The 12,208-nt window shown below is 50.5% G+C and overlaps 1 protein-coding gene across 1 annotated transcript in view; it reads left to right on the forward strand.

The window, feature by feature from the left end:
- The first annotated feature begins 255 nt into the window (after positions 1-255).
- The window catches only part of LOC147693109 (uncharacterized), a 102,357-nt gene continuing 90,404 nt past the window's right edge, over positions 256-12,208 (forward strand). The window contains exon 1 of the mRNA XM_086939362.1: positions 256-1,990. Within this exon, the coding sequence (XP_086795488.1) occupies positions 1,675-1,990 (316 nt within the window). The 5' untranslated portion in view covers positions 256-1,674. The remainder of the gene's footprint in view (positions 1,991-12,208) is intronic.

The raw sequence follows: 12,208 nt of genomic DNA on the forward strand, positions 1-12,208 counted from the left end.
CCTTGGCAGCTATGCCTTTGGCAGTGATATATTATGCTGAAACCAATGGCAAAGCCAATACGTCCTACAGGAGAGACCTATTGGCTTTGCCAATGCTTGTTCTGTCTGAGGTCCTTTCAAGTCTGCCCTGCTTGCAGGTTGTGTTGTAATCGGCTTTCCCCCTCGAGGCGCCTCTGCAGTGTTTACTTTCATTGGCTGCACATTTACTTCCGGGTATCACTGGTCTAGTCTCTCTTCAGTGTCGCCACTTCCGGTGTCTTTGCTTCCGGGTCTCTTTGCCGGCCGGCTTCTTTCCTTCCTTTGGGCGTTGTTGCTCTCTTCTCCCTTGAGGGCGCAGCTTTTAGTATCTTTGTATTCATTTATTTGGGGTCGCAGTGGGGGACCGCAGGGAGGCTCTGGGGCATTTTTAAAATACCTTACGATTTTTCCTGTCCTTTTTTAACAACTTCCTGAACATTTGTCTCACTTTAGAGGCTTTGGAGTAATTCATTGATTTTAAAAGGCATTTAATTTTGAGATTCCAAGAACATACTGTTTTAATACCTTATTAACATGCACATCGCCCGTTGCTGTTAACTGTTTAAAAGCCCGACTCTTTAGCCACCCGTTTGTAATTTTTTGCTTTGTTTTAATAAGATTTACTTGTATTCATTGACCTATGTATGTTGCCTTATTCCACATATGCCAACGTGACCAGGCCAGTTTGTGACCTTAATTTATTTTCGTAATTTATTTAAATTGTATTAGGATTATTGTAAATTAATCACTAGACTGCAATTATTTAAAGATTTAAGATTCCTCGTTTGGAGGTGGGTGGTGGAGAGACGTTCCCAGGATCTTCATCATATACATCAATATTGACTTAGTCCCTACTACAGTATGAGAGTGGCGCTTTAAAGGCACTGCTAGTCTAGGCTCATGGTGCTAAAATTGAAGGTATAAAATATTGTAGCGCCTTCCAGTTAACAGTTTATTTGAATTAATCAAAGCTCTGCAGTTTGGGGAGCAAATTATAGAAACTACCGAGGTGAACTTGTGGATGTGGCGGTGTTAAGGCATTCCCCCGTTTTCACCGTGCCAGTCCTTGTGTTTGACAGGCTAACCTAGTTTATAATTAACCATGGGACCACCATCTGCGAGGGCTGCCTCAGAGCTCTAAAACGTAATTATTTGAATTAGATCACGTACCTCGATTTCTTTATCAGTAAAAGTATGCATTGATTCACAGGCAAAAATGTTCACTCACCTGTGGGATACAGTGTCACTTTTCTTTGTTTCTAATTCATAAGGTAAAATGTACCACTCTTTTTTTTGGCGAATAATTGTTTCCAGAATATTTTATAATGATGGGATTTAGTTTGTGAGCATATTCTTTTGCTTTATAGATTAAATAATATTCCCAAATCGAATTGCTGAAGCTAACCGCAAAAGTGAGTGCTGTGCCTCCATCAGTTGTAAACTGTGTTGCACATCACTCTTAAAATATCTCCTATACATTAATAGAGCCTTTAAAGAGCCATATTTACTAAAACATTCCAAAGTAAAGTAAATTATATTCAGGAGAATTATCTAAGAACGTTTGACATATCGGGGATTACTGAAAATTATTTGGTAGAGTATAATTTTCTGTAAAGGAGGCAGATTCCCATAATTTAAACGAAAGGTAGACAGAGTATGGAAAATTCAACTAACCAGGAATTTCCAAATGACCACGGCAGTTCTAATAACTTTGGCAATTCTAGGAGCCAGTTACCAAAGAGAAGAAAAACGAAAAGTGTGGATATGAAAAAAGATGAGATTTCTGATTCTGAAAATTGTGTCAGCCAGTCCGCGTCTGAAGAATCCCAGAGAGAAAGACCAAGGAAACTTGTTTTACATATTGATTTAAATAACACTATCTTGGTAGCAGATGCAATCACTGGGGAAGGTCCCAATGCCTCCCTTAATACTTTTCTGAGCACGGTTACATGGGGAAAAGTGAATCGGGCAGGTAAGAATGTAAGCTATTCTTAATATTGTGGTGTCTATTGTACAAATATAACACTTAAAGAAGGATAAGGATGACTGGAGATTTCTGGTTTATGATGAACTTGTTCTTCAGCTTGGCTGACATTTTTGGAAGAAGAGAATTCTGATGGTGTCCTTTCTGAGAGAGTTGGCTTGCAGGTGAAACATCTGTACAGGAAAAAGTAGCTTTTTATTTATTTATTCAAAGTTTTATATAGCGCGAACAAGATCTTTGCAGATATCCGAGCGCTTTACAGAAATAGGTGTAGGGGCAACTGGAGGGTGTATAAATCCACTATGGGGTACAATATGGTAGCCTAGCAGTAAAGGGTAGCAACAGTACATATATAAAACCAATAAACGACATGGAAATGATGATAGCGAAACAGTCCCGAGTCGTGAGACCCGCAGCAATAGTGACCAGGTGTACTTAGACATTTACCTCTTTCTCAAAGCTCGCAGGGAAGAGGGTAGGGGCAGCAGGAGGGTAATTGGAACAACTATTAGGAGCAATATAGTAGACGGTAGCATACTAGGATAAGTCATATACAAGGATAGTACCAGTAAACAATCAGGTAACCAGTCCAGCGGCAACGGTGCAGCAGTCTCTGTTCCAGCAGCGGGAGAGTTCAGGTGAACTTGGCCATAAGGAAGGCTTTTACCTCTTTCTTAAAAAGTGCCGTGGAGGAGATAAGCCTTGTTTCAGGAGGAAGTGCATTCCAGATTCTGGGGGCCATTCCTGAGAAGGAGCGTTTGCATGTTTTTTCCTTCCGGAATCTACGAGGTTTCAGGAGTAGATTATTTGTACTTCTATTGGTTCTCGAGCCTCCAGATATAGTCAGCTTATGGGTGAGGTAGCTGGGTGACTTGTGGTGAATGGCCGAATGTGTCATAACGGCAATTTTCAGCTGTATTCTGGCCTCAAAGGGCAGCCAGTTCAGGGATTTTAAATCCGGGGATATATGCGAATGTTTCCTTGATCCAGTGATGAGTCTCGCGGCAGCGTTCAAGGAGGCTCTTAGGGGAGCGGTTGTTGTAATGGGGAGTCCACTAAGGGCCACAATTCCGTAGTCTATGCTGGGATAACTAGGGCCTGTACAGCAGTTTGGAAGTCCTTAGCAGGGAGGAAAGGTTTAAGTTTCCTCAAGGTGTTGATTTGGAAGTTGGCTCCTTTAGTAGCTTTGCTAACGTGCTGCTGCATGTTGAGCCTGGCGTCCAGTGTAATGCCTAAGGATTTCGCAGAATCCACGATGGTGGGTTGGACATTGAACGCCGTTAGTTCCTTGAGCCAGGTCAGGGTGATGGCAATCTTCGTGGGAGGTGATATCAGAAGGAACTCAGTTTTCAGAGCATTTAGTTTGAGGTGATTATCGGCCAACCATGATTGGGTGTTTCTGAGTGTGGCGTTCAGAAGCTTGATGTCTTCCGGGGATTGTAGCTTGAGGTAAAGTTGAGTGTCATCGTCGTACATATGGAAGTGTACATTAGATGCTTGAAGTAAGGTGGTGAGTGGCTCCATGACGAGGTTGAACAAAGTAGGGGATAGGGATGAGCCTTGTGGGACGCCTAAGGTTACAGGCACCGATGAAGACAGCACGTTGTTGATGTTGAACTTCTGAGACCGGTTATGTAGGAAGGAAGTGAACCATTTGAGGACAGTCCCGGATAGACCCATTCTGGTATTTAGCAGCTCCAGTAGGTTCTCATGTTTGACAGTATCAAAAGCGGAGGAGAGGTCCAAAAGGATGAGTAGGCAGGAATCGTTGCGATCAAGGATTTGGAGGGCGTCATCAATGATGTGCGTCATAGCCGTTTCCGTGCTGTGTTTCGCTCGGAAGCCTGATTGATGAGGGTTGAGGAGGTCAAACTGATCGATGTGTTTTGTCAATTGGATTTGTACACATTTCTCCAGTAGCTTTGCCAAGGTGGGGATATTGGTGATAGGGCGATAGTTGTTCATGTCAGCCGGGTCAGGTGTAGGTTTCTTGAGTATGGGTGTGACTTGCCCTCCCTTGAGGGAGTCAGGGATGCGACCTTCTTGAAGGGAGCTGTTAATGATGTTCGTCCAGAGTGGGAGGAGCAGGGGTGTGAAGTCTTTCACAGCATTAGCAGGTAGGGGGTCTGAGAAGTGGTTAGCGGGCTTCAAGGTGCCAAGCAGCTTGAGAATTGTCTCTTCAGTGTAGGTGTCGAATGACGTCCATGAAGCATTGTTTTTCGGGTGAGTGGTGGTCATGCTGATGGGTCTGGAGTAACGGCTTACATCAATGAGGAGATCACTTCTTATGTTGTCCGTCTTTAGCTTGAAAAATGCAGAAAAGTCTTCACAGTGTGGAATATCGCTCGTTGCGCTGTTTGATTGAGGCGGCTGCATCTTAGTTTGAGTTTTGACTAGTTCGAACAGTTTTCTTGGACGGTTCTTTGCTTGGTCCAACTGGAGGCTGAAGAAGTTAGATTTCGAACGCTTGATTTTCCTAAAATAGGCATTTCTCTTGATCTTCAGTGTTTTTAGGTGAAGTGCTGAGGGATCAGATCTCCAGGTGCGCTCCGCATTTCGCATAGCCCGTCTATCTTCGTTGAGTCTGCCATCGTACCAAGGGTTCGACTTCTTGGTGGAGACTCTCTTCAATTGCAGGGGGGCTACTTCGTTAATTATTGAGTTAATCGAGTCGAGGTAGTGGTCAGTCAGTGATTGGACATCAAGGGCACCAGTCGGAGGAAGGAGGAGACTGCAAGTGTGAGTCGGAAGTGAGATAGGGTTGAGATTCTTCAAGTCCCTTTTCCAGATCTTGGATTTGGTGGGTTGAGCCGTGAGCGGTTTAACTTTTTCGTTGATGAAGAAAGTGATGATGTGATGGTCTGACCAGTCACAGGGTTGGATCGACCCCAATTGGGTAGATCCTTCTTTGGCGATAATAAGGTCGAGGAACGAGCCTTTGTCGTGTGTCGGGCTAGTGCATATTTGGGTGAGGTCAAGCGCATTGAGGAAAGTTTTGAGACCATTCACCACTGCGTCTTTATGATCGTTCCAATGTAGATTGAAGTCACCCAGGAAAATTTGAGTGATCAGTCGACCGGCATTGGATGAGATCGTGTCCATGAGTTGTTGGGTGAAGGTGAGGTTGTCACCGGGCGGGTGGTAGAAGACATGTAAAGAGCAGACAGGTTTGCCCATGCTGGAGATATCGAGGCAGAAGAGTTCACAGGAAGTGAGGGAGGGGGAAGTGATTTTGGTAACAGAGAGGTGGCTCCTAAAAATGCATGCGATTCCACCGCCCAACTTGCCGGACCTATCGAGCCTAATGATATGGTAGTTGGGGGGGGGGACTAGTATGTCCATTATAGGTGTAGAAGCTTCAGTTAGCCACGTTTCAGTCAAGATGGCCAGGTCTAGGTCCAATGCAATGATGAGATCCGCGATGTCGGAGGAGTGTCTCGGGGCTGATCTACAGTTGAGTAGGATGCATTTGAGTCTGGGGGATAGAGGGGAGATCGCGTGTTCTATAGAGAGGGGAACTTTTCTGAGATTATTGGGGACGGAACTTCTGTTGCTTAGTGTGGGGGGCCTAAGGGGATTTGTGAGGATTGTGGGGATTGGGAGGTGTGTAGCAGATTTGTGTTTTAAAGGGCCAGGGCCAAATGAGCGAAGGAGGGTGTCTAAGTCATGACTGGAAAGGGCGTTGCGGGCGCGGCGGGGGCGGTGGGTGTTATTGCGCACGGGGATAGAGGGCCAGCGCGGGGAGTAGAACTTGAGAGGATCCAGCGAACTGACCCCCACCCCCACACACTTCCTCCGACTTTCTATGTATGGTGCGATGGTCAGGATCTGACTATACTTTCATATGACTGAGGAGTTAATTTATTGTGGGTACTAGGCAGGTTTTGCTTAAGGCTTCTTAGCTTTATTCAGGTATCTGTTCACTTCCTTTAGTGTTTTTTGCTGAGCACAATGTTGTCTGTTGTAGAGCTTTTGTCTAGCTAGGTCTAGGGTCTCGTTCTGTTACATCCTGAGACAGTTTTCTTGTTCTTTGAGCTTCGTAGACCTCTACCATTGAACCACTGTACATTAAATGTTTTGGAATCTTAATAGCTACGTGTATTTTTCTGGATGTCACTGCTACTGGGCCCTGTTATTCAGGAAGTCATTACTTCAGATTCTCCCAGATGATTTGGTACTTTGTCCCTCCCAACCCCCTATGTCCTGAAGGTTCTTTCTGGAATATATTTACTTAGGAATGTGGCCCTACCATACCTTTCTACTGCTCCTGACCAATCTGAGCCTCTCCATTCCCTACATGTTGGTGAGGGGGTGAGGATAGGTCAAGATGTACCTCTCACAGACACCATCCTTTGTGGGCTTTACATCCTCCTCCCATGACACTGATGATGCAGGAATGGTCAGGAAACCCAGCTCTGTTGCCCAAAAAATGGTGGGTGTGTCTTTGATTCAGATGACAGGTTTAGTCTGCAGTTCTAATAGTTTTGGGGCACTCAGGACTGTCTTTGGTAGCTATCAGGGATTCCACTAACGTGTTCATTTCACATATTGCTTTGCCTTGTATATGAAGCTTAAAATTGTACATGCTTGATCACAGTATATGCTATATCTTCAGTAAGGACTACACAAGGACATGGGACAAATTGACTGTGCCCTGACTTTATACAATTAATATTTATTACACAGACTCATACAGTGCTTAATTTGGGCCAGTGGTTGCAGGTGGGGTCCATCTGTACTCATTCGTCTGGACAAGGACTTATTTTTTTATCATCAGACTTTGACCCAGAGCAAAAGAGAGAAAGGTTTAGGAGGAAAGACGAGGGGAGATAACAATGGGAAAATAGTGAAACAAGGGAGAAAGCGGATGAAAATTAACCTGCAAGAGTCAGATAAGTGGCACGGGGAGTAGGGTGATGCATGAAGTGGAATCAAGACTATACATCCATAGTTTTCGGCTCCTGGTACTTATTATTTTGCATATTAAACACTGGGCTCGTACTATTATTAATCAAATTCCATTCACTGGTGGTTTTGACAAGCTTGACAAAGTTGCACTTTTGTTGAATTTTAGAGATGAATCTGTATTGAATGGATTGAGATATACCTTTGTAGTGGTGAGTATTGAGCTGATGTTTCCGTCACCCAGTAATACTTGTGCAACCTTTACGTATCATTGCATTCCTTATTCTCTGTTAGAACGTTTTAAGTGTACTGTTGGTCAGTTGCTGCAGAACCTTAGACAGATCAATCAATCAATCAATCAATCAAAAACATTTGTATAGCGCGCTACTCACCCAGAGGGTCTCAAGGCGCTTGGGGAGGGGGGGTCCGCTACTGCTCGAACAGCCAGGTCTTGAGCTGCTTCCTGAAGGCGAGGTGGTCTTGGGTCAGGCGGAAGTGGGTCGGGAGGGAGTTCCAAGTCTTGGCGGCCAGGTAGGAGAAGGACCTTCCTCCTGTGGTGGCTCTTCGGATGCGGGGGACGGCGGCGAGGGCGTGGCTGGTCGATCGAAGCTGACGAGTGGGAGTGTAGAAGTTGAGGCGGCTGTTGAGGTATCTTGGGCCTTGGTTGTGTAGGGCTTTGTGCGCGTGGGTGAGGAGGCAAAAGGTGATTCTCTTGTTGACCGGGAGCCAGTGCAGGTCTCTCAGGTGTCCGGAGATGTGGCTGTGTCGGGGGATGTCGAGGATGAGTCTTGCTGAAGCGTTCTGGATCCGCTGGAGTGTCTTCTGGAGCTTGGCGGTGGTTCCGGCGTAGAGGGCGTTGCCGTAGTCCAGTCGGCTGGTGACGAGGGCCTGGGTGACCGTCTTCCTGGTCTCGGTGGGGATCCAACGGAAGATCTTACGTAGCATGCGCAGGATGTTAAAGCATGACGAGGAGACGGCGTTGACTTGTCTGGTCATGGAGAGGGAGGAGTCCAAGATGAAGCCCAGGTTGCGTGCGTGGTCTGTTGGTTTGGGTGCGCTGCCCAGGGCGTGGGGCCACCAGGAGTCGTCCCAGGCGGAGGGTGAGGAGCCCAGGATGAGAACTTTCGTCTTGTCTGAGTTCAGTTTCAGGCGGCTGTTCGTCTCCACTCGGCTACGTCTTTCATCCCTTCGTGTAGGTTGGCTCTGGCGGTGGCGGGGTCGTTGGTGAGGGAGAGGATCAGCTGCGTGTCGGCATAGGAGATGATGTTAAGGTTGTGTTGGCGTGCGATGGCTGCAAGGGGGCTCATGTAGACATTGAAGAGGGTGGGGCTGAGCGAGGAGCCTTGAGGAACGCCGCAGATGACTTCGGTGCTTCTGAGCTGAACGGGGGTAGGCGGAGTCTCTGTGTCCTTCCGGCGAGGAAGGAGATGATCCATTCTAGTGCCTTCTTCTGGATTCCGACGTTGCTGAGATGCTGCACTAGGGTGCAGTGACAGACAGTGTCGCTGCGTCACTGGTATCGTTGCTGCTTTGCTTTTGTGCCATTTACTGCTGCCTGCTGTGTGCCTGGTAGACGTACCTTCGCCTTACCCAGAACCACCTAGCATTCAGAAAGCAACTTAAAACATGGATATTTGACAAGTAACCCTCCTCTCCTTCCTAAGCGCCTTGAAACCCTCTGGGTATGTAGTGCGCTATACAAATTCCATGACTTGACTTGACCCCGCGGAGAGGTCCAGGAGGATGAGGGCCGCTGTTTCTCCATTGTCGAGCAGGGCTCGGATGTCGTCAGTGGCTGCGATGAGGGCGGTCTCGGTGCTGTGGTTGGCCCGGAAGCCAGACTGCGAGAGGTCGAGGGATCCGTTCGTCTCGAGGAAGGCGGCCAGCTGCTTGTTGACGGTCTTCTCGATGACTTTGGCCGGAAACGGGAGGAGCGAGATGGGACGGTAGTTTTTGAGTTCGGTGGGGTCCGCTGATGGTTTCTTCAGTAAAGCGCTGAGTTCGGCGTGCTTCCAGCTCTCCGGGAAGGTGGCGGTCTCAAAGGAGGCGTTGATGATGTCCCACAGATGGGGTGCGATGACAGTGTCGGCCTTGTTGAAGATGTGGTGAGGGCAGGGGTTGGTTGGAGATCCGAAGTGGATGGAGTTCATCGTACGGATGGTGTCTTCGGTGGTGATCGGGGTCCAGGCGCGGACGGTGGTGGTGGGGGGCGTTGGTGCGGTCGTGGGGTGCGTCGGTTGTGTGCTGAAGCTGTTGTGTATGTCTGCGATCTTGTTGTGGAAGTAGGAGGCGAGGGAGTTGCAGAGGTCTTGAGATGGGGTGATGTTGTTGTTTCCGGCGTTGGGGTTGGAGAGCTCTTTGACGATGTTGAAGAGTTCCGTGCTGTTGTGTGCGTTGTTGTCCAGTCGTACCTTGAATGCAGTTTTCTTGGTGGCGTGGATCAGTTGGTGGTGTTTTCGGGTGGCGAGCTTGAGGGTGGTCATGTTGTCTGGTGTCGGGTCTCTGCGCCATGCTTTCTCGAGGGCTCGGCAGTTCTTCTTGGAGCTCTTGAGTTCGTCATTGAACCAGGATGCTCTCTTGCTGCCGGGTCTGCTAGGCGGGGTCCTCAGAGGGGCGAGGTCGTCTGCGCAGTTGCTGATCCACTTCGTGAGGTTGTTGGCGGCCTGGCTGGGGTTCGCTGAGCTGGTGGGTGGTTCCTGGCTCAGGGATGCGGCGAGCTGGTCGGCTGTGATCTTGTTCCAGCTTCTGCGAGCAACCTGTTGCTGGTGGTGGTGGGTCGTGGTTCTTCTGAAGCCGAAGTGGACGCAGCTGTGGTCCGCCCAGTGGAGTCCGGTGGCGTGGCTGAAGACGATGTCCTTGCTGGATGAGAAGACGGCGTCGAGTGTGTGTCCGGCGTAGTGGGTGGGGGTGGTCACCAGCTGCTTGAGACAGAGGTTGTCCAGCAGGGTGGTGGTGATGCGGTCGTTGTTGTTCTCCAGGTGGAAGTTGAGGTCCCCGAGGAGGGTGTAGTCGTCGGAGGGGAGGGCGTGCGGGCTGATGAAGTCGGCGATGTCTTCGCTGAATTGTGTGCGTGGTCCCGGGGGTCTGTAGATGAGGGTGCCTCTGAGGGTGGTCTTGGGGTCGGTGTGGATCTGGAAGTGCAGGTGTTCGGCGGTTGCGAGGGTGTCGTCGGTGTTGGTCGTGTTGCGGATGGTGTTCTTGTGGATGATGGCGATGCCTCCTCCCGTCTGGTTGGCGCGGTCCCTCCGGGTGATCTTGTATCCGTCCGGGATGGCGATGGCGATGTCGGGCGCCGAGGAGGCGTTCATCCAGGTTTCCGTGAGGAAGGCAATGTCTGGAGATGTGGTGTCGAGGAGGTTCCAGAGTTCGATGGCGTGCCTGTGGACGGGAGCGGGTGTTGAGCTGGATGCACTTGAGGTGGTTGCTGCTGGTGTTCGGCTTGGTGGGTGCTGGTGTAGTGTAGGTCTGGTTGCAGGTGAACTTGCAGGAGTGGCAGCTGAAGGGTCCGTGGGTGCGTCTCGGGGTGGCTCTGTGGCATCCCGGGACTCGGCCGGTGTTGAGTGCGTTGAGTTCGGTGGAGTTGTAGGTCCGGCGGGTGGGCTGGTGTCTGCGGGGGCCAGGGGTCCGGGCGCGGTCCAGGCGCGGACAGGCGTAGACGGGCTCACCTTCGGCGCTCAATCAGTGCTCCCGCTGCGCGGTCGCTCATGGGGCGTCATAAGTAAGGAGCCGGGAGGGCGGGTCAGCTGGGTGGCGGGAGCGGGCGGCCAATGGGCAGGAGGGGGGCGTTAAGGTTGTGTTGGCGTGCGATGGCTGCAAGGGGGCTCATGTAGACATTGAAGAGGGTGGGGCTGAGCGAGGAGCCTTGAGGAACGCCGCAGATGACTTCGGTGCTTCTGAGCTGAACGGGGGTAGGCGGAGTCTCTGTGTCCTTCCGGCGAGGAAGGAGATGATCCATTCTAGTGCCTTCTTCTGGATTCCGACGTTGCTGAGACGCTGCACTAGGGTGCAGTGACAGACAGTGTCGAACCCCGCGGAGAGGTCCAGGAGGATGAGGGCCGCTGTTTCTCCATTGTCGAGCAGGGCTCGGATGTCGTCAGTGGCTGCGATGAGGGCGGTCTCGGTGCTGTGGTTGGCCCGGAAGCCAGACTGCGAGAGGTCGAGGGATCCGTTCGTCTCGAGGAAGGCGGCCAGCTGCTTGTTGACGGTCTTCTCGATGACTTTGGCCGGAAACGGGAGGAGCGAGATGGGACGGTAGTTTTTGAGTTCGGTGGGGTCCGCTGATGGTTTCTTCAGTAAAGCGCTGAGTTCGGCGTGCTTCCAGCTCTCCGGGAAGGTGGCGGTCTCAAAGGAGGCGTTGATGATGTCCCACAGATGGGGTGCGATGACAGTGTCGGCCTTGTTGAAGATGTGGTGAGGGCAGGGGTTGGTTGGAGATCCGAAGTGGATGGAGTTCATCGTACGGATGGTGTCTTCGGTGGTGATCGGGGTCCAGGCGCGGACGGTGGTGGTGGGGGGCGTTGGTGCGGTCGTGGGGTGCGTCGGTTGTGTGCTGAAGCTGTTGTGTATGTCTGCGATCTTGTTGTGGAAGTAGGAGGCGAGGGAGTTGCAGAGGTCTTGAGATGGGGTGATGTCGTTGTTTCCGGCGTTGGGGTTGGAGAGCTCTTTGACTATGTTGAAGAGTTCCTTGCTGTTGTGTGCGTTGTTGTCCAGTCGTACCTTGAATGCAGTTTTCTTGGTGGCGTGGATCAGTTGGTGGTGTTTTCGGGTGGCGAGCTTGAGGGTGGTCATGTTGTCTGGTGTCGGGTCTCTGCGCCATGCTTTCTCGAGGGCTCGGCAGTTCTTCTTGGAGCTCTTGAGTTCGTCATTGAACCAGGATGCTCTCTTGCTGCCGGGTCTGCTAGGCGGGGTCCTCAGAGGGGCGAGGTCGTCTGCGCAGTTGCTGATCCACTTCGTGAGGTTGTTGGCGGCCTGGCTGGGGTTCGCTGAGCTGGTGGGTGGTTCCTGGCTCAGGGATGCGGCGAGCTGGTCGGCTGTGATCTTGTTCCAGCTTCTGCGAGCAACCTGTTGCTGGTGGTGGTGGGTCGTGGTTCTTCTGAAGCCGAAGTGGACGCAGCTGTGGTCCGCCCAGTGGAGTCCGGTGGCGTGGCTGAAGACGATGTCCTTGCTGGATGAGAAGACGGCGTCGAGTGTGTGTCCGGCGTAGTGGGTGGGGGTGGTCACCAGCTGCTTGAGACCGAGGTTGTCCAGCAGGGTGGTGGTGATGCGGTCGTTGTTGTTCTCCAGGTGGAAGTTGAGGTCCCC

The sequence above is a fragment of the Lissotriton vulgaris genome, chromosome 9 (genome assembly GCF_964263255.1).
Source record: "Lissotriton vulgaris chromosome 9, aLisVul1.2, whole genome shotgun sequence".
Taxonomy (NCBI): Eukaryota; Metazoa; Chordata; class Amphibia; order Caudata; family Salamandridae; genus Lissotriton; species Lissotriton vulgaris.